The sequence below is a fragment of the Talpa occidentalis genome, unplaced genomic scaffold (assembly GCF_014898055.3).
Source record: "Talpa occidentalis isolate TD23 unplaced genomic scaffold, MPIMG_talOcc4v2.1 talOcc4.8, whole genome shotgun sequence".
Taxonomy (NCBI): Eukaryota; Metazoa; Chordata; class Mammalia; order Eulipotyphla; family Talpidae; genus Talpa; species Talpa occidentalis.
This window is the reverse complement of record NW_023605194.1, coordinates 118,594,009-118,620,589: the sequence shown is the minus strand read 5'-3', so window position 1 is coordinate 118,620,589 and position 26,581 is coordinate 118,594,009. Positions and strand designations below refer to the sequence as shown.

The 26,581-nt window shown below is 68.4% G+C and overlaps 1 protein-coding gene across 1 annotated transcript in view; it reads left to right on the top strand.

The window, feature by feature from the left end:
* The first annotated feature begins 1,233 nt into the window (after window positions 1-1,233).
* FAT4 (FAT atypical cadherin 4) overlaps window positions 1,234-26,581 on the top strand; it is a 65,314-nt gene continuing 39,966 nt past the window's right edge. Inside the window, 7 exon segments of the mRNA XM_037497784.1 lie at window positions 1,234-1,692; window positions 2,204-2,398; window positions 2,993-3,075; window positions 8,711-8,808; window positions 8,811-10,436; window positions 10,439-13,828; window positions 13,831-13,853. Coding sequence (XP_037353681.1) covers window positions 1,234-1,692; window positions 2,204-2,398; window positions 2,993-3,075; window positions 8,711-8,808; window positions 8,811-10,436; window positions 10,439-13,828; window positions 13,831-13,853 — 5,874 coding nt within the window.

Sequence of the window (26,581 nt, the reverse complement as noted above, 5' to 3'; positions counted from 1 at the left end):
TGTCCCCCCAGCTCCCCCACTGTCCCCCCAGCTCCCCCACTGTCCCCCCAGCTCCCCACTGTCCCCTCCAGCTCCCCACTGTCCCCCTAGCTCCCCCACTGTCCCCCAGCTCCCCACTGTCCCCCCAGCTCCCCACTGTCCCCTCCAGCTCCCCCACTGTCCCCCCAGCTCCCCCACTGTCCCCCAGCTCCCCCACTGTCCCCCCAGCTCCCCACTGTCCCCTCCAGCCCCCCACTGTCCCCCTAGCTCCCCCACTGTCCCCCAGCTCCCCCACTGTCCCCCAGCTCCCCCACTGTCCCCCCAGCTCCCCCACTGTCCCCCAGCTCCCCACTGTCCCCTCCAGCTCCCCCACTGTCCCCCTAGCTCCCCCACTGTCCCCCAGCTCCCCCACTGTCCCCCCAGCTCCCCACTGTCCCCTCCAGCTCCCCCACTGTCCCCCAGCTCCCCCACTGTCCCCCAGCTCCCCCACTGTCCCCCCAGCTCCCCACTGTCCCCTCCAGCTCCCCCACTGTCCCCCTAGCTCCCCCCACTGTCCCCCAGCTCCCCCACTGTCCCCCAGCTCCCCACTGTCCCCTCCAGCTCCCCCACTGTCCCCCCAGCTCCCCCACTGTCCCCCAGCTCCCCCACTGTCCCCCCAGCTCCCCACTGTCCCCTCCAGCTCCCCCACTGTCCCCCTAGCTCCCCCACTGTCCCCCAGCTCCCCCACTGTCCCCCCAGCTCCCCCACTGTCCCCCCAGCTCCCCACTGTCCCCTCCAGCTCCCCCACTGTCCCCCTAGCTCCCCACTGTCCCCAGCTCCCCCAATGCCCCAGCTCCCCCACTGTCCCCCCAGCTCCCCACTGTCCCCTCCAGCTCCCCCACTGTCCCCCCAGCTCCCCCACTGTCCCCCAGCTCCCCCACTGTCCCCCCAGCTCCCCACTGTCCCCTCCAGCTCCCCCACTGTCCCCCTAGCTCCCCCACTGTCCCCCAGCTCCCCCACTGTCCCCCCAGCTCCCCACTGTCCCCTCCAGCTCCCCCACTGTCCCCCCAGCCCCCCACTGTCCCCCAGCTCCCCACTGTCCCCCCAGCTCCCCACTGTCCCCTCCAGCTCCCCCACTGTCCCCCAGCTCCCCCACTGTCCCCAGCTCCCCACTGTCCCCCAGCTCCCCACTGTCCCCTCCAGCTTCCCCACCGCCCCCTCCAGCTCCCCCACTGTCCCTCCAGCTCCCCTGCTTTGCAGCCAGTAGGATCCCCCATGCGCGCCCTGTGTGTGCCCCCCCCCGCCCCCGTGTGTCCGGCCCTGGCCGTGTCCCCGCTGGGCAGCCGCAGCAGCTCGCGGGAATCAGGGGGAGAGGCGCTGGCCCGTCCAGCTGCGGGGCAGGGGTGCCCCGACCCAGGCCGCAGACGCTGGCGGGACAGAGCCAGGCGGGCGCTGGCCGCGGGGGAGCGACGGAGCCGGGGCCGCAGCGCCCCCTGGTGGGAAGGCGGGCACGGCAGGACGGGCGGCCCAGCCCTCGCGGACAGAACCTGCTGGACATCCAGTCCAGGGGCCGCGCCAGCGTCCCTCACAGAAAGCACCCCGAAAAGCCGCCCCGCGCAGCTGCAGGGCCGCAGCCCGCGCCTCCGGACCCGCGCCCTCTCTTCTGTGCCCGCGCGGCAGGCCCAAGGCCACCCGGCGGAGCCTGGACCCGCTCCCTTTCGTGGTTCCGACCCGGTGCCGGGGTCTCAGACCCACACTGGGGCGGCCCTGGGGCCCCCAGTGGGAGGGCAGAGGGGCTGAGGCCGGAGCGCACCCTGGATGCAGGTGTCCCGGCCCTGAGCCGCCCCCCAGGCCGGGAGCTGGACTCTGGGCGGGAGCCAGTCTGATCCCGCCAGTGGGTGCCAGCACCGATGCCTGAGGGTTCCGGGTGAGGGGCCCGGGGTCCGTCAGGGGTCTGGGGGTCTGTGTAAGGGGCCTGGGGTCCGCGAGGGCCCTGGGGGTCTGCGTGAAGGGCCTGGGGGTCCGCATGGAGGGCCTGGGGGTCTGTGAGGGGCCTGGGGGTCCGCGTGGGCATCCTGGGGGTCTGTGAGGTGCTGCTCCTCCAGTGCTTTGGCACGTGGGCACCGGGAGCCGTCCTTCCTCACCTGCGCTCATCGGGAACAGCCCCCTTTCTGGGGTGAAGGCAGCGAGAAGGGGTGAACACAGGCTGGGGCCTGGGCCAGGGCTGCCCCCTCCCCTCACCGAGACACTCGCCGCTGTGGTGCGATGCTGTGACCGCTGGGAGGAGCTCAACATGCTGACGCTGGAGCGGCCTATGGGGGCCGCGGGCGTGGGCAGTGAGGACGGGCTGGGCTGCGAGGGCCCAGCATCAGCGCTGGTGCTGGAGGCCTCTGACGAGGGCGCTGCAGCCAAGGGCAGCCAGGAGTGTGCGCTCGGGCGGGTGCGAGGCTGCCCCAGGGCTTGGCAGAGCTGCCTCCCCTGCCGTGGGGACACCGTGGGGCTCTCGCCAGGCCCAGCCCACTCTGAGGTGCGTGGATTCCCCCATCGGTGCCTTCAGGGGTCTGCTGGGGCCTTCCCTCCAGGCGGAGGTCCACTGGCTACCAGCACCCTGCACGGCCCCCTGGGGGGAGGCCTGGGAAGAGCTCTGGCCACAGACCTGGCTGGACACAGGTGTGTGTGCACTCGCCAGGATGCAGCCCTTGCTGCGGGGACCCCGTGTTCCTAGATCCCAGGAAGCAGGGTGCAGAGGGTGCAGGGACCGGAGGCTCCCCCTGACAGCAGCCACAGGGACTGGCCGTCAATGCCGCGAATCAGGGAGCTGGGCCGGCCGGAGCCTCCGAGGATACTGCCACCTGGCTGGCGCCCTGATTGCACCTCTGGGGGAACCGAAGCAGAGGCTGGGCGTAGCTGCGCCCCGACTGCAGGCCCAGGAGGCCGCGGGCGGGAAGTGCAGCTTTAAGCCACGGGGTTTGTGCAGCTGCCGCCCAAGCTCAGCTGGTTGCCCCACAGCGCGTTTTCCACGTTCTCTGCACAGACTGAGCGAGACGCCCACGGCTGCTGCAGCCCCCTGCTGGGCTGGGCGCTCCATGGGGCCTCCCTTGGTGGACGACGCAACTGGTCTGGCGGCTCCCTGGGTCCAACCGCCAGACCCGACTCACCCTTCTGCCGCCAGCTGGGCCGAGGCAGCTGACCCCGGCACCCATTCAATCTCACCCCCCACTCACCCCCACCCATCCAGCTACCCACCCATTGCCCCCCACCCACCTAAACCTTCTTCCAGCGGAGGCGGGGGGCTGGAGACGGTACCCTTCCGTCCTCAGCGAGCGGCGTCTTGCTCTCCCCTGTGCGCGAAGCCATGTCCCTGACGGAGGGCCCAGACCCCCCGGGGACACGTGGGTGGCAAGTTGGGGCCCCTGTGGCTCATCACCTGCTTCCTGGGTGGATTCAGGGGCTGGTTCTGGCACGCTGTGCCCGGCGTCATGACCACGGCAGGTGAAAACAAGACGGCGGCCCCAGGCGCGTGCCGGCAGCCGGCCCCAGGGAGGGCTCTGGCCAAACGCCTGAAGGGCAGGAAAGCACCTGCTGCCCCCGGGGCAGCCAGCACCTGACCGCGGGCCGGGGCCGAGCAGCGGAGGCCGTGGATGCTGAGAGGGCGGGCGCCGACCCTCCCGTCCTGCCCGCCGACCTCCGCGTTTCTCCAAGTGCGGTTCTATCCCGGGCCAGCCACAGGCTTCCTGGCAACCAGGACAAGTTTTATTAGTTTTTCAGACTATTTGTGTGTTACTGTGACAACCTGGACAGGCTTCTGTTCAACTTTCTATGATTTGCTGGGTTTTTTGCACTAAATTTTATTAATATCTCATCCTGTCTGAATTGACCCCCCCTGGAATTTATTCAAATTTGCTTTAAAGTCAGCGCACTGACAGCAGTGCCCGTCAGAAACCCTGTCGTGGAATTCAACCTTCTTCCCCATAAATATTTCAGGATATTTATTTTACATTATTTTTCTTGTTTTACTCCGAGGTTTGTAAAAATGTGCTATAAACCTTGACTTCTCTGTACAGAACTGTGTGGTGTTTTGAAATAAACAAAACCTTGTGCAGCATAACCACTGAAAGCGTATTTTTCACCAGAGGCACGACTAGGTGTGATGGAAACGTGTAGCTTTTATCTGGGACTTTCTCAAGTTAATTTGAAGTCTGGCTCCGTCTGGCGAGTGGGGCAGGCCCGGCGCCCACACACCAGGTCCCCCCGCCTTTCGGATGGGGCGAAAGTGGGTCTTCCCCGACGCGCGAGAACCAAGCCCCGATGTGCAAGCTCCCGGGATGGCTGCTGTGACTCGGGCGTGCCGCCGGCTGGTCACGGCGCAGATGTCGCGTGTTTGTTCCTGCAGCAGCGGCTCCTCGGGTCCGGGCGGGAGGGCCGGGGCTCAGGCGCGCCCTGGAGTTGCTCCCTCCGCCAAAATCATAGCTTGGTTTCTTCTCAAAACACATGTTTGCCCGTTTCTAATCACAGGCTCCGTGATGAAGGGTGGAATGAAAAGGGGACATGACTAAGGAACAATTCAAATAAACAACGAATTAAGATGTTGCGATGGGTTTAGAAAGACAGACCATCTGGAACCTTCCAGCAACCAGCGCAGACAACGCGCCCGCCTCTGACCAAGGGCCCAGGGGCTGCGCCCCGCCGTCCCCGCGGCAGGCGTTGGTCCTCTCCCGGGTGCATTGGGCGTCCGCCCCACTCAGGCGCGGGTGACCCAGGCCCTCCGCTGCGTCCCAGCAGCGTCCATGAGCCACGGCCAGCGACCTGCGCTGGCCATGTGGGGGGTGAGGCCGCCTGAGTCTGTAGGGTGGGAGTGTGCTCAGGGGGTCCTGGGCCAGGGTGCCGCCTGGGATTGGCAGCAGGAAGCAGCTACAGCTGCAAACGGCCCAGGACGGGGTTTCATGCTCAGAGCCGGCCCAGGGTGGACAGTCGGCCGGAGCAGGCCCCACCACCTTCCTGCTAGGCGAGTGCTGGCAGCAGGACCGCTTGGTCGGCTGAGGGTCCTCCCCAGGGGGCGGGGGCACCCTCTGCTCGCGCTCACCCCTGGCCTCCTGCCAGACCTAGCCCCCGCTCGGGGAGCACAGCCCTGTGCCCTGGCCTCAAGCCGTCCCTGCCGCCTGTGTCCACTTGACCCGCGATTTCTGTGTGTTTTCGGCATCCTGTGTGGGACGAGGGGGCCTTGCTGAGGGCCGCAGGCCATGTTCAGGGGACAGGACTCAATGTCTGCGCCTGGCCAGCCGTGACAGCCACCCCTCAGGTCTCAGACAGAGTAGACGGCAGAAAGATCTAGGAATAAAGGAAATCACAGACTCGAAGAACAGGCGGGGCTCGGTGCACAATGTGAAGAACTACCTGCATTTCTGTGTCTATTATTCTGTGTCTATTTCCTTTTCACACATGTAGAAGAAGGGCAGGTGAGAACAACTGGGTGAGCCTAGAATCAGTCTTTAAGTAAAGACTCAAAGTGCCAAGAAAACCTTTCTGTGGTGCAGCTGATCGTTTTGTTGACACTGAACAGCTGTTGCTTCCTCACTGTTGGCAGCTTCAGGGAAAGCAAAAATGGTGGGGCCTGTGGTGACCCCCAGGTAGATGGCAGGAAACGCCAGGACTTTTCTGCAGGGACGCACCACGTCGAGGGACATTGAAGAGGATGACCCAATCGAAATGTCCGTGTTCAGACATTCTGATTGCACAGGGGACAGCTTGTAGGAGTTGAAAATCAGCATTAGCAACGGAAATCAGAAACAGATCATTACATATTTCTGATAGTGCAACAGCCAGACACATTTATGAAACATCAAAACTGCGTTTAGCATGTTCAAAGAAATGAAAACCATTTGAAAATATCCAAAGGGGATAGTTAACCGTGAGGTAACATGGCTGGATGTCTACGTTAAAAAGTCAGTAACTGAACTGAAGAGGAAATGACGGATTTATAAGCAGATTAGACGCAGCTGAAGGAAGAATCAGTGAACTGAAAGACAGGTCAGAATCTAGCAATTGTAGCAGGTCAGGGAAAGGAACGGTTACAGAAACTTCCCTTTCATGTTAACTCTTAAGTTCAAATCAGTCGTATCTTCTAGAACGCCTGCCTGCAAATGGAAGATAATTTTCCTCCACACTGTATGAAATTGACAGAGACCTTCTCTCTTAGACACGCCTTGTCTCATCAAGTGTTCACTAAACAACAACGTGTCTGTTCATCAGTTTACACCTGAAGTTAAGCTTTTGGCATAAAGAAAAAGTGAGCTAAGCTTGTTTTGTTTCGCATCTGTAATCTCAATACGTCTTTTTTTTCATTTCGCTTTTTGAGGGGCATGCTGCTGATTTTTTTGAAACCGGGTATAATAACACTGCCACAATTTTTGAAACCAGAGGGCGTGACATAAAGGCCTTCTTTCCTGTTTTTAACGGAAATAAATCTCGGTATCAGCCTTTGCTCACGTCCCTCTGTGTACATCAGCTGCGCTTTCACGTGTAGTTTTAACTATAAACAAATGTGGGGTTTGAAGCTGCCACGCTGGAAAGCTGCCACGGAGTCAAGGAACCCGCCATCGTTGCAGAGTCTTGGTCACTCCTTCAGAGCTGGTGAAGGAACTAAACGCCGTCGGGCGCTGGCTGCACGCGCGTTTCACTGATCTTCCAACGTCTTGTTTTGCAAAATTAAAGGCACATCGCACAGGACGGCGCTCCCGGCTCAGGGGCCGCCGAGGAGCCCCGGAGGGCGCGGCCGTCGCAGGTGCCGGGAGGAAACTCGGCCGAGGGCCGGGCGGCCGCGGGGGCGCAGGCAGGGCGCGGACAAACCCGGGGCGCACCAGGACAGACGCGCGCCCCGTCCGTCCGGTCACCGCCCGGCAGAGCCGCGGACGGCGGGGCGCCCCGGGGGCTCGGGCCGCGGGGCTCCGGGACCCTCCTCGGAGCGGGCCGGCCCGGCCTGTCCCGGCGCGGGTGGTCAGGGCCCGGCCCGGCCCGGCGGCTGCGCTTCCCGCGGCGGCCGGCGGGGGGCGGCGTCGCCCCGCGGCTGGGCGGCTCGGCCGTCGGGGCGCGGCTCCGGCTCGGCTCCCGCGCGCGGCCGGGCGGGGGCGGCGGCCGGGCAGCCTCGGCCCGGCGGCCCCGGCCCAGGCGGCGCGGGGCGGGGGGGCCGCCGCAGAAGTGGGGCGCCCGGCGGGCACCGCCGCCCGGCCGAGCCCGACCCGCGGCGCCCGGGGCCTTGCGGGGCGCGGGGGGCGCGGGCAGGACGGGGTGACCCCGGCGGCGCGTTCCCGGACAGGCGCGCCCCCCCGCGGGCCCCGCCCGCGCCCCGAAGTTCTCTCTCGCGCCCGACCCCCCCGCCCCCCGCTGCGGACGCGCCGCCGGCGGGGAGTGACCGGCGGGGGAGCGGGGGCCCGGCGGGCGGGGGCGCGGGCGGGGCGGGGCGGGGCGCGGCGGCCAATGGGCGCGCGGGGAGGGGCGGGGGCGACGGCCGGGCCGGGCCCCAGAGTGCGGCGGAGCGGCCGGCGAAGTTTGGGTCCCGCTCGCCGTCCTCCGCCGCGGCCGCCGCCGTGTGCGCGCGTGTGGGTGCGTGTGCGCGCGTGTGGGTGCGTGTGCGCGCGTGTGGGTGCGTGTGCGCGCGCGTGCAGGGAGGGGCGGGACAGGGCGGCGCAGCGGAGGGTGCGGGCTCCTGCGCCCCAGCTCCGCGGCGGTGCCTCCTCCAGCCGGCTCGGAGCAGCGGAGCGCAGCGGCCGCGCCCCCGCGCCCCCCGCGCCCCCCGCGCCCGCGCCCCCCCGCGCGCCCCCGCGCCCCCCGCTCCCCGCACCTCCCCGCGCCCCCCGCGCCCCCGAGCCCCCCGCGCCCCCCGCGCCCCCCGCGCCCCCCGCGCGCCCCGCGCCCCCACCCCCTCGCGCCCCGCGCCCCCCGCGCGCCCGCGGACCGCGAAGTGAAAGCGACGCGGGGCCGCCCCCGAGACCCGCCGGCCGCCGCGGCGCCCGGGCATGGTGAGGGAGGGGGCGCGGGGACCGCTCGCCGCTCCCGCCGGACGCCCGCGGGGCGAGAAGAAAGGGGGCGCCGCGCTCGCCGCGGAGGTGCAGATAATGGGGCGGCCGCGCCGGCCGCGCTGAAGGGCCCGACCGACCGCCGGCCCCGGCCGCCGCCGCCCGCGCAGGAGGGGCCCGCGGAGCGCGGGCGAGGAGGGAGCCCCGGCGCCCCAGCCGCTCCCCCGCCGGCCTCGGCGCCCCCGCGGCCCCGCCCGAGCCCCGCGGCGCGCCGGCAGCTCGGCGGGGGCGCTCCTGGGCCGGGGCCCCGCTCCGGGGCGCTGCGCGGGCCGCTCCCCCCGCCCCCCCGGCCGCCGCGCCCCGGCTCGGCGCAGCTCCTCGCCGCGCGCCCCGGCTCCGGAGACCAGCGCGGCCGGATTCCCGAGCGCAGACCGGACCGCGGCCCCGCTCCGGCCCGGCCCGGCCCGGCCCGGCCTTCTCCGCGGACCCGGGCGCCAGCGCCGCGCCGAGGCGGCCCGAGAAACTTTTCTGGGAACTCGCCAGCCTCGCTCGGAGCGCCGGGGATGCCCGCCGCTGCCCGCCCGCGCCCCCGCGCCTCCCGAGGGCCCCCGGGAGCCTCCGCGCCGGCCCCTCGCTGCCGCCGGCCGGCCGGGCTTTAAGCCCCCGCGCCCGGGCCCCGGCCCGGCCCGGCCGGCCCGGCCCCACCCCGCGCCCCTGCCCTCCGCCCGCGCCTCCCGGAGCCGGCACCATGGCCCGCCGGCGCCCGCCGCGCCGCTGCTCCCGCTGCTGCGCGCGCTCTGGCTGCTGACCCTGCTCCCCGGGCCCGGCCGGGTCAGCGGGCGGAGCCGCGCCAGGTGTTCCAGGTGCTGGAGGAGCAGCCCCCCGGCACGCTGGTGGGGACCATCCAGACGCGCCCCGGCTTCACCTACCGGCTCAGCGAGAGCCACGCCCTGTTCGCCATCAACGGCAGCACCGGCGCCCTGTTCACCACGGCCACCATCGACCGCGAGAGCCTGCCCAGCGACGTGGTCAACCTGGTGGTGCTCTCCAGCGCGCCCACCTACCCCACGGAGGTGCGCGTGCTGGTGCGGGACCTCAACGACAACGCCCCCGTGTTCCCGGACCCCTCCGTCGTGGTCACTTTCAAGGAGGACAGCGGCAGCGGGCGCCAGGTCATCTTGGACACGGCCACCGACTCGGACATCGGCTCCAACGGCGTGGACCACCGCTCCTACCGCATCGTGCAGGGCAACGAGGCCGGCCGCTTCCGCCTGGACGTCACCCTGAACCCCAGCGGCGAGGGCGCCTTCCTGCACCTCGTGTCCAGGGGCGGGCTGGACCGGGAGGCCACGCCGCACTACCAGCTGCTGGTGGAAGTGGAGGACAAGGGCGAGCCCACGCGGCGGGGCTACCTGCAGGTCAATGTGACCGTGCAGGACACCAATGACAACCCCCCAGTGTTCGGCCGCGCCCAGTACCAGGCGGGGGTGCCCGAGGACGCGGTGGTGGGCTCCAGCGTCCTCCAGGTGGCCGCAGCGGACGCGGATGAGGGCTCCAACGCAGACATCCGCTACCGACTGCAGGACGAGGGGACGCCCTTCCAAGTGGACCCCGAAACCGGACTGATCACAGTGCGCGAGCCCCTGGACTTCGAGGCGCGGCGGCAGTACTCGCTGACCGTGCAGGCGCTGGACCGCGGGGTGCCCCCGCTCATGGGACGAGCCGAGGCGCTGATCCAGCTGCTGGACGTGAACGACAACGACCCGGTGGTCAAGTTCCGTTACTTCCCCGCCAGCTCGCGCTACGCCTCGGTGGACGAGAACGCGCAGGTGGGCACGGTGGTGGCGCTGCTGACCGTGTCCGACGCCGACTCACCGGCCGCCAACGGGAACATCTCCGTGCAGATCCTGGGGGGCAACGAGCAGCGCCACTTCGAGGTGCAGAGCAGCAAGGTGCCCAACCTGAGCCTCATCAAGGTGGCCAGCGCCCTGGACCGCGAGCGCATCCCCTCCTACAACCTCACCGTCTCCGTCTCCGACAACCACGGGGCCGGGCCTGCCGCCGCCCACCGGTCGCGCTCGTCCGTGGCCAGCCTGGTGATCTTCGTCAACGATATCAACGACCACCCGCCCGTCTTCGCGCGGCCTGTGTACCGGGTGAACCTGAGCGAGGCGGTGCCCCCGGGCAGCTACGTGAGCGGTGTGTCGGCCACCGACGGCGATTCGGGCCTCAACGCCAACCTGCGCTACAGCATCGTCTCGGGCAACGCGCTGGGCTGGTTCCAGGTCAGCGAGCACAGCGGGCTGGTGACCACCGCGGCGGCGGGGGGCCTGGACCGCGAGCTGGCTGCCCAGGTGGTTCTGAACATCAGTGCTCGGGACCAGGGGGCGCACCCCAAGGTGTCCTATGCCCAGCTGGTGGTCACTCTCCTGGACGTGAACGACGAGGGGCCCGTGTTCAGCCAGCCTGGGGGTATGCGGTGTCTGTGGCGGAGGACGCCCCCCCAGGGACCGAGCTCCTGGTGCTGCGGGCGACCGATGGGGACCTGGGGGACAACGGGACTGTCCGCTTCGCCCTGCAGGGGGACACAGACCAGCAGACCTTCCGCCTGGACCCGGTGTCTGGCCGGCTGAGCACCGCCTGCCCCCTGGACCGGGAGGTGCGGGCCTTCTACTCCCTGTGGGTGCTGGCCACCGACCTGGGGACCCCGCCCCGGACGTCCTCAGCCCAGGTCAACGTGAGCCTGCTGGACGTGAACGACAACAGCCCTGTCTTCTACCCGGTCCAGTACTTCGCCCATGTCCAGGAGAATGAGCCCCAGGGCAGCTATGTGGCCACGGTGTCGGCCACGGACCCGGACCTGGGGGCCAACGGGACCGTCCGGTACAGCCTGGTGGCGGGGGATGGTGCACGCTTCCAGGTGCACGCGCAGAGCGGGGTCATTTCCACCAGGACCGTCCTGGACAGGGAAGAACGGACGGCCTACCAGTTGCAAATCGTGGCCACGGATGGCGGCCACTTGCAGTCCCCCACCCAGGCTGTAGTGACCATCACGGTGCTGGACACGCAGGACAACCCGCCTGTGTTCAGCCAGCCGGCCTACAGTTTCGTGGTCTTCGAGAATGTGGCCCTGGGCTATCACGTGGGCAGCGTGTCCGCCAGCACCATGGACCTCAACACCAACATCAGTTACCTCATCACCACCGGGGACCAGAAGGGCGCGTTCGCCATCCACCCGGGCACCGGGCGGCTCACGACGGCCAGCGAGATCGACAGGGAAGAGCAGTCCTTTTACCAGCTGAAGGTGGTGGCCAGCGGGGGGCCGGTGGCCGGGGAAGCGCTGGTCAACATCACGGTCAAGGATCTGAACGACAACGCGCCCCGCTTCCCGCAGGCCGCGGCCAGCGTGCACGTGGTGGAGAACTGGCAGGCGGGCCGCAGCGTGTTCCGGGCCAGCGCCCTGGACCCTGACGAGGGTGAGAGCGGCCTGGTGCGCTACAGCCTGCGGCGGAACCCCAGGGGCCTGTTTGCCATGGACGAGGAGACCGGCGAGGTCCGTCTGCGGGGGCCCCTGGACGTGGGCGCCGGCTCCTACCAGCTGGAGATCCTGGCGCAGGACCGGGGCGTCCCCCAGCGCTCCTCGGGGCTCCTCCTAACTGTGTACGTCCACGACGTGAATGACCACCCGCCCGTGTTCGACCAGCTCTCCTACGAGGTCACCCTCTCTGAGGCGGAGCCCGTGAACTCGCGGTTCTTCACGGTCCGGGCCTTGGACCAGGACTCGGGCGCCAATGGGGAGATCGCGTACAGCATCGCCGAGGGCAACGCGGGGGACGCCTTTGGCATCTTCCCCGACGGCCAGCTGTATGTCAAGAACGAGCTGGACCGTGAGCTGCAGGACAGGTACCTCCTGCGGGTGGTGGCCGCGGACCGGGCGGTGGAGCCGCTGAGCGCCGCCGTCAACGTCTCGGTGCTCCTGGAGGACGTCAACGACAACCGGCCGCTGTTCAGCAGCACCAGCTACACCTTCCACCTGGAGGAGGAGCAGCCGGCCGGCGCGCCGGTGGGCAGGGTCGACGCCGAGGACAAGGACGTGGGGCCCAATGGGGAGGTCAGGTACTCCTTCGAGACAGCGCCGCCGGAGTTCGAGCTGCACCCGGCGACCGGGGTGCTGACCAGCTCGCAGCGGCTGGACCGGGAGGCGCTGGTCCGGCGGCGTGGCACGGCTGTGCTCACCTTCACGGTCCTGGCCGCCGATCAGGGGCGGCCCCAGCCCCTCCGCGACCAGGCCACTGTCCACGTCCACGTGAAGGACGTCAACGACAACGTCCCCAGGTTCCTGAAGGACTCCTACCAGGCGGCCGTCTCGGAGTCCGCCGCCAGGCTGACGCAGGTGCTGCGGGTGTCGGCCTCTGACGTGGACGAGGGCAGCAACGGGCTGATCCGCTACTCGGTGGTGAAGGGCAACGAGGAGGGGCAGTTTGCCGTGGACAGCTCCTCCGGCCAGGTGACCCTCGTGGGCAGCCTGGACTACGAGGCCACCCCCTCCTACTCGCTGGTGGTGCAGGCGGTGGACGCGGGCGCGGAGCCCCTCAACTCCACCTGCGCCGTGCACATCGCCGTGCTGGATGAGAACGACAACGGCCCGTCCTTCCCTGCGGCCACGCTCCTCGTGGACGTGCTGGAGAACATGAGGGTGGGCGAGCTGGTGTCCTCTGTGACCGCGACCGACTCGGACTCGGGGGACAATGCCGAGCTGCACTACAGCATCTCGGGCGCCAGCAACCACGGCACCTTCAGCATCAGCCCCAACACCGGCAGCATTTTCCTGGCCAAGAAGCTGGACTTTGAAACCCAATCCCTGTACAAGCTGAACGTCACGGCCCGGGACCGCGGCCGGCCTGCCCGCTCGGCCACCGTCTCGCTGCTGGTGCAGGTGCGGGACTTCAACGACAACGCCCCCAGCTTCCCACCGGGGGACGTGTTCAAGTCCATCGCGGAGAACGTCCCCATCGGCACATCGGTCGTCTCGGTAGCCGCCCGGGACCCGGACGCCGACATCAACGGGCAGCTGGCCTACAGCATCGTCCAGCAGCTGCCCCGCGGCAGCCACTTCGCCATCGACGAGGCCCAGGGCACCATCTACACCAGCGCCGAGATCGACCGGGAATTCGCTGGGCTCTTTGAGCTGACCGTCAAGGCCAGCGACCAGGCGGTGCCCCTGGAGGCCAGGCGCTGCGCCCTGAAGAATGTCACCATCCTGGTGACCGACCTCAACGACAACGCCCCGGTGTTCACGTCGCAGAGTGCCCTGGCCGCGGACCCCTCCGCCGGGGTGGGCTCGCTCCTGACCACCGTCACGGCCGCCGACCCGGACGAGGGTGCCAACGGGGAGGTGGAGTTCGAGATCGTCAGCGGGGACACGGACACCTTCCTGGTGGACCGCTACAGCGGGGACCTGCGCGTGGCAGCCCAGCTGCTGCCCTCCCGGCTGGTCTACAGCCTCGTGCTGGCGGCCACCGACCTGGGCCCCGAGCGCAGGAGGGCCACCACGGAGCTGACCGTGATCCTGCGGGGCCTGGACGGGCCCGTCTTCACCCAGCCCAAGTACATGACCATCCTGAAGGAGGGCGAGCCGGTGGGGACCACGGTCATCGCCCTGGCGGCGGCCAGCACCCGGGGCGCCGAGGCCCCCGTGGAGTACTACATCGTGTCTGTGCGGTGCGAGGAGCGGGCGGCCGGCCGGCTCTTCACCATCGGCCGGCAGACGGGGGTGCTGCAGACGGCCGCCGTGCTGGACCGGGAGCAGGCCGCCTGCCTGTACCGCGTGGAGGTGTACGCCATCGAGACGGCCGCGGCGCGCCCCGCACGCAGCGGGCCGAGGTAAGGTCCGGCGCTGCCCTGGCCGCGTGCTCGCGGGACGCGGCCACTTCTTGCTCGCCGCGGTTGCCCGCTGCCCCCCACCTCTGGCTCTGCTTCTCGGCGGGGGCCTGCGCCGCAGCTGGGGATGAGGGGGCTGCAGCCCGGCTCGCCGGCCCGTCCCCGCCCCCGACTCAGCAGTGCAGGGGCCGGGTGGAGGGTGGACACCGCAGCAGGCCCCTCAGCCCCAGGGGGACTGAGGAGGGGTCGCGGGGGCGGGTGGAGAGGAGGGGCCTCAGCCTCTGCCCCACGAGCTCCCCTAGAGGCAGGGCGTGGCTGCACCCCGCAGCCCTGGGCCGCTGCTGGGGAAGGGGGCGGGGTCGTCCCAAAGCCTCGGGCACCTCAGGCTCAGGCTCAGCCGGGAAGGCTATAGCTGGTCTCGGGGCTTCTGCCTGGCGGCTCCCGGGTCCTTCTCTCCCCCACCCCCAAGCACGTTCTGGTCTCTCTCAGCCAAACCGCAAGCTGTCGAGTGTGGTTGTGACCCCCAGGGCCCAGCACGCAGGCCCCGCTCCTCGCTGTCCCTCCTGCCGGGGCGGGGCCGCGTCTGCATCGAGGGGTGACTTATTGTGGTCACTTATTGTTGTCGTTCCTGTAAATCTCCTGTCTGGGTGGGGCCCCAGGGGCCCTGGAGCCGGGCTCGAGGGGACTCTGTGAGCTGTGGCACGGGGGACGTGCTCCGTGGCTCCGGGTCATCACGCGTGTATTTGCATGTCTAGCCGCCCTCCTGCTGCCTGTCTCCACGGGGCTGTCCATCCGTCCGTCCATCTGTGTGTCTGTCTGTGTCCCTGAAGGCTTTCTGGGTCGAAGGTGCCTTTTCCTGCTCAGTTTCCGGGAAGCCGCAGGGGCCTGTGTCAGGCTGTTCAGCGCGGCTGCGCCGCCGCAAGCGACACGACTTCGGCTTGGGTTTCTCTCCCCTCCACGCGCCTCTTGGCTCTGCCTTCCCTGGCTTTGTCTCAGGGAAAAAGAGATTTCATGAGTTTGAAAACAAATATTTATTGGCGCAGGCAATTCAGTCCTAGACTTTAGGTCAATTTGCTGAACTGCAGCGCCAGGTGTGTGGCGTCCTGGCTGGGGGCTGCTCCGCGCCACGTTCTCATGCACAGCGTGGGGACGGGCAGACGCTGGCGCGGGGAGGTTGGGCTGTCGGCTGCCCCTGCCGCAGGAGCGCGGAGACCCGCCCGCCGTAAATGCCTTAAACGCTTATTACAAACTGTTCCCGGGGCGCCGGGCAATGCGCTCGTGGGCCTGGAGGTCGGGCGGCACCGCAGGGCAGCTGTCATTCTGTCACTGCACCCCGAGAAAACCTGGGGAGAAGCCAGCAGGCGACGGTGATGAGAAAAGCAGTGGGTCGGGCCCCTCTGGGAAAGGAAGTGCCGGAATCGCAAAGCTGGCAGAGTCCCAGCCCCGCCCCCGGATCAGCGGCTCTGCCCCATGGCCAGGTGCTGGGCCGCCCGCTGGTGGCTGCCGTGCACAGCCGAGCTCCTCCTTCCACGCAGTTTACAAAAGGGAAGGCGCACTCCCCGGGGTGGGCAGGCGTGATTTCTGGGTGCTTGAGTGCAGCCTGCCCGGCACAGTGTCCCAGGCACACAGTGTCCCTGTGCCTAACAGGGCCCAGTCCCTCAGGGTCCCCCGGAGGCGGTCGCAATGCGGGGCATGCCGGGCAGGCAGGGCAGAGGCACGGAACTGTGTCGGCTCTGGGGCCGGGCCAGCCTCGCTGCCCCAGCCCCCAGAGGCCGGGCCCCACCCCACCCCACGCCCCAGAGGCTCGCCCTCCTGCGGTCAGAGGACAGACTTGGGGCGGCAGCCTCAAGGTTCTGCCCTGTTATTTCAGGTCCTCACACCTGCAGAGGAGCCGTGTCTGCCAGAGCAGCGCGGAGGAAGGTTTCTAGGCTCAACAACAAAAGCAGGTCCTGGCAGCTGGGTCGGCCTCCCCTCGGGCCTGCCCTGGGGCGCTTGGGGCTGGGCTGGGGCTGTGGGAGCTGGGGCAGGAGGCGCGGGGTCAGCGGGTGGACTGGTCACTCTGTGGAGCGGCCAGGGCGTGCAGCTCCTCTCCTGTGGGAACGCGCTGAGCACTGTCAGGAGGGCAGGTAGCTCCCCGGGGTCTTGTGTGGAGGCTGCTCTGCCTGGGTGTGCGAGTGCGAAGACTGAGCCCCCGTAAAACCCGATGTACCTAAATCACAGGCAATGTTGTCATATTTTATCAAAACACCTTTATCTTGCCAAACTTAAAGAACAAAGAGAGAGACATTCCTTTTCATAAATTCCTTTACTGTCTCCCCTGAGAGGACGTGGCTGGAGTGTCTCGTCCTCGGCTCAGACCGCTGTGACCTGCTGGTTGGCTCAGGTCTGGCTCGAGGCGCGATGGGCGGGGCAGCCGCCGTCCTAGGCCCTGGCATTTCTGATGCGGCACAGGGGAGGGCCGGCACCTGCCCTCAGCCCCGGGAAGGCACCGGTGCCACTGACCAGGGCCGTGTCCAGAGCTGCTAGCCCAGTGACCCCACCCTGGTCGTGGTCAGGCCTCGCTGGCCAGCCCGGTGACCCTGCACCTGGTGTGGTCAGGCCTTGCTGGCCAGCCTGGCTCTGGTCTTTGCAGTGTGCATCGTGCATTTCTCTCCGAGGACCAAGGTCCCTTTGTTCACGCGCAGACAGAGCCGCGCACACTCGGTCCAGAAACCGCTTCTCTGCCAGCGACTCTCCGAGGAGGCGCGGAGGACACTCCCGCCAGCTGGGGCTCCGCAGCGGCCTCTGTGCCCGGCGCCTGGCAGAGGCGGCCCCAGTGCCCGTCTCCTGCCTCCACCCGGGGAGTGAGAAGCGAGACGCGCCTGTTCTCTGCAGGAGACGTCTCTGGCTCTTAAGTGAAACGGGCGCTTTCCCGAGGGGGACTCTGGGCAGAGCCCCCCAGCTGGGGCCGTGTCCCCGGTGAAGAGGCCCCACTGGCACCAGGCCCCGTCCGCTGGCCCGGCTGGGCAGAGTCTGACGTGGTTTGTCTTCTAAGGAATCGACTGTTTCTCGTGCCTTTATTAGAACGGCAGCGATTTTAATCCTTATTGTGCCGCTAGATTTTGAGCAGCTGCTCCCGGGAGAGTGCTGGTCCCGGGCCCTGTCGTCCGCGCCCGCTCGCTCAGCACTGGGGGGGCGGCTGCCTTGGGGTCGCGGGCACTGGAGGCGCCTCGGGACTAGGGCTAGCGGAGTCGAGGCCCAGCTCCGTCCAGTGGCCGTGAGCGTGGAGAGCGCTCCACGTGGACGCGCGTGTGTGGACACCGGCCGGGGGGGTGGGCGTTGTCTGAAGAGCCGCTCGCCGCCGAGCCGGGCATGGACGTGGCTCCCTGGTGCCTTCGGCTTTAAGTGCAGGCGGCCTCAGGGCACGGCCAAGAGATGAGTGTGGGGCGGCGTGGAGAGAAGGGACCCCTCAGACGGGAACAGCAGGAGGAACGTCCCAGGATGCTTAGGGACTGAGGCCCCATTGAGAGAACCCACCTGGCGCGCCCCCATCTGGCGTGCCCCCACCTGGTGCCCCCCTACCTGGCGCCTCCCCCACCTGGCACCCCCCCACCTGGCGGCCCCCCACCTGGCGCCCCCCCACCTGGCGGCCCCCCACCTGGCGCCCCCCCACCTGGCATCCCCCCACCTGGCGCCCCCCCACCTGGCGCCTCCCCCACCTGGCGCCTCCCCCACCTTGCGCCCCCCCACCTGGCGCCCCCCCCACCTGGCGCCTCCCCACCTGGCGCCTCCCCCACCTGGTGCCCACTCCTGTGGCTGACACGGCTGGAGACACTTCCAGCTCTGCAGGGAAGTTACTTGTTAACCCAGAAGTTGGCTGGGAGGCTGGGAGGCTGGGCGAGGCTGGGCGAGGCTGGGAGGCTGGGAGTCTGGGCGAGGCTGGGAGGCTGGGCGAGGCTGGGAGGCTGGGCGAGGCTGGGCGAGGCTGGGAGGCTGGAGGCTGGGAGGCTGGGAGGCTGGGCGAGGCTGGGAGGCTGGGCGAGGCTGGGCGAGGCTGGGAGGCTGGGAGGCTGGGCGAGGCTGGGCGAGGCTGGGAGGCTGGGAGGCTGGGAGGCTGGGCGAGGCTGGGAGGCTGGGAGGCTGGGCGAGGCTGGGAGGCTGGGAGACTGGGAGGCTGGGAGGCTGGGAGGCTGGGAGGCTGGACGAGGCTGGGAGGCTGGGAGGCTGGGAGGCTGGGAGGCTGGGAGGCTGGGCGAGGCTGGGAGGCTGGGAGGCTGGGAGGCTGGGCGAGGCTGGGCGAGGCGTTTACTCAACAAGCAAATTAAGCTCTGAGCCTCCTCCCGGGAAGCCTTATCTCCATGGGGGGGATCCTCAGTTTTCAGGGAGCAGGGAAGGTGCTGATGGCTGCGAAATCCTGTGCTTATCTGTGAACCTATTTTGATTTTTTTTGGGTCAATTACGAAGCGCAGTTCTCTTCATTGAAGCAAAACCAGCTTTACCAAATAAAGTGGAACTGCCTTTCAGATCTCATTATTTTTATAAAGCTTCATTTCTGGGCCTTTCGTAAGAGAATTTCCATTCATCATGGAAACAAGTGACGTTATGACATTCACTGATAATTTCAAATCAAGCAGATGCCCCGGGGAGGGGGTCCCCCCGCGCCTGGCCTGCGGCCCCCGCCTGCCTGGAGGCCAGTGTTGATCGTCATTCGGCCTGGACCGGGCTGGAGGCAGGTCCCGTGCACCGGGAAGGGACAGAGTCGGTCCAGGACTCGAGGAAGCACAGCAGGTGCCGGGAGGACCCTGGAGCGGAGAAAGTCAGGGTACAAGGGTGCGGGCCAGGGCACCCTCGGGTTTATGTTTCGCCTGCACGGGCAGGAGAAGCGCACCAGGGCGTGAGGCCTGCTGCCTGGCGGACGCCGTGCTTGGGCAGCCAGGGTGGGACCCGCCCCCCGCCCCCCCGCAGTGTGTGCAGGGGCTCCGGGTGCTGGGGCTCAGGTGCATGGTGTGGGGGCTGCGGGTGTGGGCGCCCCTCGGGCTCCCAGCTGCGTCTCGTCCTCTCTGCGGCGACTCCGAGCGCGGCTTCACGGGACGTGCCAGGCGCCCTCCCAGCCAGCCCAGCCCGCCCCGCTCAGAGCGAGTCCCCGCCGCCCGGTGTGGCTGTTGCCTGCGGCGGGCGCGACCCAGGCGCCTGCTCAGCGAGGTCGTGCTCGGCGCCCCAGCCCGCCCCGCGGCGCTGACCGGGTGACGCTTTGGCTCACTTTTGGGGACAAACCGGGCTCGTGTCCAGCGTCGTCGAGATGCAGGCACAGCGGCGTGGCCGCTGCGTCCGACTGTGCCCTGCCTCGATGCGGGGCTCAGCTGCTCAGCGCCCCCGAGCTGGCTGTGGCGCCGCTGGCTGAGGCGTTTTCCCGCCAGGCCCCGCGGCCCCTCGTGTTGCGCAAAGAGCGGTGGTGCGTTCCGCCGTCCGCGAAGTTGACACGCCCGCTCACGTGCCGGGCTGGGTGTGCAGGGCCGGCTGACCGCAGAGCCGCCGCTTGATGGTTTATGGCTTTGCATAGGAAAGCAGGGAAAGTTGTTCCCCCGGCCAGGCCGGGGCCGTGATCCGTGGACAGAAAGCGATGACTCCGCAGTATTTCAAGCCGGAGCCTGGAGACAGAAGCCCTTGGCCCGGGCTCGCTGGAAAGTGCAGGAAGCGGGAGCAGAGGTTTCCTTCCCGAGACAGGATGCCCGGGGTGGGGGACGTGGGCTCGGCTGCCGGGGAGCGGGTCCAGCAGGTGGTCAGCGCTGGGGGCCTCTGGGCGTGCTGTCCTCGGCACCTTGCTGCCCTGTCCCAGGGCTCGTCCCTGGGGGAGGCGTCTTGCTGCTTGGCCACTGAGAGAAAACCCCGTCAGCGGCTCCATCTTTGTCAAAAGCCACGTGTCGTGCTGGGGCGGCTGGGGGCGGGTGGCGGGCGGGCGGGCGGCGGGACAGCGCCTCCGGCCACCCTCCCCGCCGGCGCCTCTTTTCTGCTGCAGATGCCATGAGGGGAAACGGCTGAGGCGCAGGCGTGGGACCCGGGACTAACAGCCGGCCCTCGGGAGGGGGGTGCCTCGCGGCCCCCCAACTGAAGCGCTTCCCTGGCGGGCGCGGCCTGTGTCCCGGCCCAGGGGGCGGCGGCGCCCGTGACAGCACCCGTCGCTCCGGCCTGGTGGCAAACGCTGCTTGCCACGGCCTCTCCTCTTCCAGCGCGGGCTGCCAGCCGGCACCTGCGCCGCGACGTCTCCCTGACCCGCGGCTCTGCCGGCCCGGAGCAGCGGCCGCGCGGGTGAGCCGGCGGCGTGTCTGTCGCCGTAACCAGTGCCCGCGCTGCCCTCCCGCTGCCGTCCGGCGCGTGTGACTGCCGAGAGGAGCCGGATGCCGTTCACCTGCCCTCGCGGGCTCCTCAGGACTCACCTCGCCGGGCTGCTCTAGCGCCGTCCTCCACCCGCCCCCCGCGGCCACGGCGCGCTTCCCACGTCTAGGGAGAAGCGGGAGCAGCCGCGTCCGGGCAGTACCAGCAGCACTGCAGGTGGCCGCGCTGCGAAGGGCGGCGTCCGGGAGTCAAGGCTGAGGGCCACATGCGGGCGGGCAGAGGCGGGGGGGCCGGAGCCGCCGTCAGGCTGCCAGCTTGGATGGGGCGCCTGTGTGTCTCGTGAGGTCCTCGCAGCAGCCTGCGCGGTGGACGCGGGGCCTTCATGTGGCCCACGTGGTCAGTGACCGTGCGGCCGTCGCGGCTTCCTGGAGGCGGATGCCCGGGGCTCCGTGGCTGTGGGCGTGGGGGGCGCGGGGTCCCCGGGCCCTGCTTGTTTCAGACAGCTTCTGAGAAGCGGAGCCACGGCATGTCCGGGAGTGTCCACCGGCCAGAAGGGGCTGCCGGCTGGCTGCCCTGGAGGCACCAGCAGGGTCCCTCTGCTCGAGCTGTGGCCGGAGACCGTGTGGCCGAGACTCCCGCCGGCACCCTCGCGGGGGATGCGGCCAGGCCAGCCGGACGCGCGAGCACGAGGCCCTCCAGGCACCGGCCGGACACTCAGTGCCGGACACTCGGCGCCGGACACTCGGCGCCACCCGGCTCCCGGCGCTCCAGGGAGGGGCTGCGCGAGGCCGCGGCCCGCGGGGGCGGCTCCTCCACGGCCACCGGCTCCGCCATGAGACGCCGGGGGGGCCGCGCCGAGGTCCGGGAGCAAAGGCCGGACACCCCCAAGTGGTTTCAACAACTCATCACATGACCAAAATATGAGTTTCCCCAAAGTGAGCAGCAAAGGGGGGGCCGCCCTCGCCCCACCCACGCCCACGACCTGTGGTGGGGGTCCCGTGGGGGGTCGGTGGGGGGGTTGCAGCCGGGGGCCGGGGGAGGCCGCGGGGGGGCCGTGGGGGGTGCGCAGGGTGGGGGGGATTGGAGGGGGTGGCCACGGGGGGAGGGGGGGTGCGTGGGGAGCGCGCAGGAGGATTGTGGGGCGGCCGCGGAGGGGGAGAGGCCGTGGGGGTGTCGCAGGGGGGCTGCGGGGAGGTGCGTGGGGTGTGGGGGGGTTGGGGGGGCCGCGGGAAGGTTGTGGGGGCCCACGGGGGGTTGGGGGGGCCGCGGGCCGGCCCAGGCTGCGCCCGCCCTGGACGGGGTGACGCGCTGCCTGGAGTCCGGGGGCAGCGAGGGGCCGGGGCCTCGCCTGACCGGGCCGAGCGGCCCGCACAGACCGACCATCGGGCCAACCCCACCTTCCGCTGTCCCGGGCCAGGCGGGCACCCTTGCGGGTCACGTGGGGTGACCCCGCTGTTCCGGGCCAGTGAGGACCCAGACCCTGGCAGGGCCCTGTGCCCGCGGGGAGAGCTGGGGGGTGCAGGGAGACCTGGGGAGCCTGGGGGCTACCGTGAGAGGCGGTGCCCCCGCTGGCCTCCAGCAGGGCCTCTGGGGTGAGCTCACTGTCGGGGTTCTGCGCTCTGACACCGCCCTCCCCCTTCCCGCGGCAAATGAGCTCCCCAAATTCCTGGAAATTGCGGAAGTGCGCGCTTGGATGGACATGGTGGTCGTGGTGGTCCTTGTGCCGGTCCTTGTGCCGGAGGGACAGTGAGGACAGATGGGCGCCCGGCCCTGCTCCCGCCGAGCTCACCCGCGGGACACATGACCTGGCCGCCCTGCCTGGATGGCCCAGGCGCCTGCCCCCCCAGACCAGCAACTGTCCCTCCAGCCAGGGCAGCCGGCAGGCCCCCATCTCTGCAGACACCCCGCAGCTCTGCCCCGCTGCCGGGTGTCCTCTGGCCAGCGCGTCCAGGCCAGGAGAATGTGGGCGCTGGGCGATGTTGGCCACGGGCCAGGGCTCCTGGTCCTCTGCTGCCTCCGGGGCGGGCGGGTGGGTGGGAGTGGCCCTCATGGTGACCTCCAGGCAAGGCCCGCGGTGGCCACCGGGCGCAGGTGACCGTATCCTATGTAACCCGGCAGCCCCAGCCCCTCGAGGTGCTCACAGTCAGCGCCGCGCGCCCCCCTCATGGGAGGACGGTTTTGGGGGCCTGTCAGCCGTCCCGCAGCTGCCTCTGCCTGTCTGCAGGGTGTCGTGCTCTCATGAGGTGCCCAGGCCGCATCTCCAGAGGTGCCCAGGCCACGAGCGGCCACCAGGTGTCGGCGGAGAAGGGGGGGGTCTGAGCGCCCCGGCTTCCTGCTGGGGGGTCTGGGGGCGGCGGGAACAGGGGGCGGCCCCTCACCGGTTCCTGGGGGGTGAATCGCAGTCCCTGGGCCCCGGGGGGGCAGCTACCATGAGCACTTCAGCACAGCTGACCTCAGAGATTTTCTTCCATACCACGGAAAGGAAAATGAGGCCCGAGATACTGGATTTTTCTTCACTTTCCTCTTGGCAGGGAAAAGCTCGACCTTTAAGCCATTCTTGTCCCTCCAGCCCAGGGCCGGGGTCAGCAGCGGTCAGGTTTCCTCTCTCGGCCGCTCGCGTCCGGAGTGGACTTGGCCTCTGCCCCGCTTCCCTGCCCGTCCTGAGCACGGCAGCCAGGGCTTAGGGGCTGGCCCGGGGCCGCAGCGAGCGGCGGGGCTGCAGGCGTCCCCCGACGGGGGTCAGCGCAAGTATGTGGTGGGTGGACGTGGCCGGGCTTTGAGGTGGCCGGCTGGCCGGGCGGCGCTGCCTGCCCAGGGCTGCCCCTCCCCCCTCTGGCGGGCGCGGGCCTCTCGCTTCCCGTGCTCTCGGGCGGCGCGTTCTTTGTTCGGGCCTTGAGTGATGCTCTGCGCAGCGGCTGTGAGTTGCTGACTCTTGGGGCCGCGCTCAGGCCTTGTGTCCTTCGACTGTGATTAGTGACACTTTAATCAAGTCCCCCGAACGCGGTGGACTGAATTTTCCAGCTTTCCCAATGTTTCCATGGTCACCGGAAGGCGCCCTGTATGGAGCTTGGGACCATCTTTTAAATGCAAATGTCGGAAGACCACGCGGTCTGCGGGCGCGGCCCTCGAGGGCTGGCCCTGTTTTGTTCCTCCAGCCGGGTTCAGAAGAGGGTGGGAATGGGGAGTGTGGCCTGACTGGGCTCGCGTCTCGAGGATAAAGCGAGCGGACGAGGCTGTTGGCTGCGCCTCCTCTTTCGACGCGGCGGAGGACAAAGCCTCGCTGTCTCCCGCGCGGTTCCGCGGTCCGGGGCGCCGCGCTGCGGGGTGAAGAATGCCTTCGCCATAAATCCTCGCCGTGTTTTCCTGGAAAGGGAGAGTGTGTGCAAGGGCCGTAATTAGATCATGCACGGTGTGCTCGCTCGTGCGGCCAGCCCGGCCGCGGGGTCAGTCACAGACGCCACGCCAGGACGAGAGTCGGCGGCGGCCTGGGCTCGCGGCGCCGGGAGGTCACCGGCCTGGTTTCCCAGGACGCCGCCCTGGCCTGCTGGCCCACGTGGCCTGGTGGCCGGGGTCGTGGGAGGGAGCCGGCCGGGCCTGGGCCATGGCCTGTGGGGGAGAGACAAGGGGAGGCCGTGGCAAGTTGGGCGGGGCGGCCCGCTGCCCCTCAGGCTGTGTGTGGGGGGGCAGGGACCCCCCAAGGCCCACCCTGGCTGGAGGCCCGTCCACCCCTGGGGAGGAGGGGGCAGCAGGCCCTGCCAATGCCCAGAGAAAGCCCCGCCTGGGACAGCCTCCTGCTCCGGGACAGGCCTCCTGCGATGAAAAGGCTTCCCACCCGCCCGGCCCCAGGCTGGACGCGGCCCCTTCGCACCCGGTCTGCAGGGCGGAGCTCGGCGCGCAGTTGTCCCAGAGCCCCCCTTTCCATCACTGTGGTGACTCCCTGGGCCTGCTCTGTGCGAGATGTCGTGGGCGCCCAGCAGAATCGGGGCTCGGGGACGGGGCCGGCCGGCGCCGCCCTGGGACGTCTGTCTCCGTGGTAAGGTGCTGGGCAGCCAGAGCGGGCGAGCCGAGGTTGCTGCATTTTAATGAGCATGAGAACATCGTGCCGTGAGCAGGGAGAGCGTTAATTTTTAATGCAGCGGCCGTCTGAGAGCGGATGAAAGAACAAAGGTGTTCCTTGAGCTGATAAGACCCCAACGCACAAATGCTTCACTTTCCGCTCCTGTGGCTTGAACCTCCCAGCCAGCACCTGCCGTGGGCCGGGCCGGGGCGGGGTGGGGGCGCCGCCAATGCAGCGACATTCACGGGTATTTTGAAGAGCGGAAGTGAGTGGCGGTTGGGCCTGCAGGGGAAGCAGGTCCCGCTGCAGTTTGCTGCGAGGCGAGGTTGGCGGCTACAGAGACCAGAAATACCCTCTTGGGACAGAAACACGGTTGCGTGTCTGAGCGCCTGCCTCACAGCGGGAACATCACCTCAGCGCCAGCGCCCGAGCGGGCGGCCGGCAGGTGTGCTCGTGGCCGTTGGGGCTTGAGTCCTGTCAGATTAGAATAACGTCATGCAGAGAAGCCGCACACCTCACGTAGGCGGCTCAGACGATCTCTCCCATTCCCTGACACGTGGGGAGGACCCAGGCCGCGGTGGTGGTGCTGCGTGGCTGAGGTGACTGCGTGGGCTGGGACACGGGGCTGCCCCCCCCCGCCCAGGCCAGCGGCTCTGTCCCTGGCCCGTGCGGGCGTCCCCTGGGCCTCCCCCACTGTGATGTGTAGAATGGACGCCCTGAGTTTCGCAGCCAGGGCGCGGGGCTCAGCCTCCACCCTTGGGGCCCTAAGCTGGCCTGTGAGACCGACACGGTCACCCCACCCTGGCCCCTGTGCCGTCCAGCAGGCCTGTTAGAGCCGTGTTCAGTTGCTGTGAGTCCTCGCGAGGTGCCGGGGCAGGGCACTGAGCAGAGCGGTCACTAGTTCGGAGGCCAAGCGCTGAGGGAGACGTTCTTTCACCAGATACACAGAAAAACCCTTTGGTAAAACGGCCCAGTTGGCGCCAACGGCAGAGCCCGGAGAATGCGACCTGACAGCAGCGGAGACGGCCCGGGCGGCCCCAGGGCGGTTCGTGGGGAGGGTCAGGTGGGAAACTTGGCTGAGGTCACGGCCCTGACCCGACTGGCCCCCGCCTGCTGCCCTTCCCCGAGCGGGCACCAGGCGACGCCCAGGCCGCAGGGGGCTCGCTGGAGGCTGGCGACGCTGATGACGGCGCATTTTACTGACTTATTTTCAATTTATAAATAAACATCTATAAGCTCATAGGCAAACATCAAATCCATAAGTACATTTGTGTTCACGTCCCCCCCAGGAGAGGATGTGCGTGTTTATTATAAGACGAGGGTGGTTTCTATTAAACCCATCACGGAGAGGAGAGAGCTGCAGGCATAGCTGGTGCCGCAGGAGATGCACGAATAACCTGCTTGGCGAGAGCCCTGCTGGCTTCAAGGAGGCGCAGGGCTGGGTCTGGCGGCCACAAGGCCGCTGGCAGGTGGCCCCGCAGGCAGGTGTGCGGGGAAGGGCCGCACCCCCTCCGTTCGCACCATGGCCGTGTTGTGCTTTCACGTGGAAACACGCTAAGTCCAGCTACGTGTGGATTCAGTCAGGTTCTACCCAGCGGCCCTGGTGATCTGGGACTTGATAAAATGCACATTTTACCCGGGGGTGAATAATTTATGTGATGATTTCTCTGGGGGAGGCAGTGCCCGAAGGAACACAAAGGCCCGTAGATTTCTCCTCCGTGTTTGTCTTTGGTCAGTCGCTGTTTTCTTTCTTTCTCTCCAGCAAGACGAGGATTCGGGGCCGTTTTTCCGGGTATGCGAATTCAAAGAAAACCAGAACCTGCCTATCAGCGACCGCCCCGGACTCCCCCGTCCTGTCATTTTATTTTCACCTCCAAGTTCAAAAAGCAACCCCCCCCCCCCCGCCTTAGGTGATCCTTGCGGTCCTGGCCCTCCACGCTGACTTTTTCAGCCGCTCCAGCGCCTGCCCCTGCGGCAGCAGAAAGGGTCCTGCCCGGCCTTTGTGAGCGTGAAAGGCGAGGAAGGAAGTGCGCGCTGCCAGCCCCAGCCGGAGCTGCGGCCTTTGTGTTTCTCATTCAGCCCCAACGGCCCCTCCAGGGCGCCTGGAGAAGCCACCGTTGTCCCGGAGCTGCCTCCAGGGAGCCTCGCGCCCCTGCGCGCTGGGACATGGGTGCTGGCCGGGGTCCATGGGGAGGCAGGGTTGGGGCTTAGGCACCTGCCGGTTTCCTGGAAAGTCCCCCCAGCGACCCTGGGTGAGCCCAGGCGGTTGCTGGGACAGGCTGGGGCGTGTGAGGGGGTGGGTGGGGGGGTGTCACCTCACCTTTCCCCTTGGGGCAGCCCTTTGCGTTTGAAGAAGCAAGCT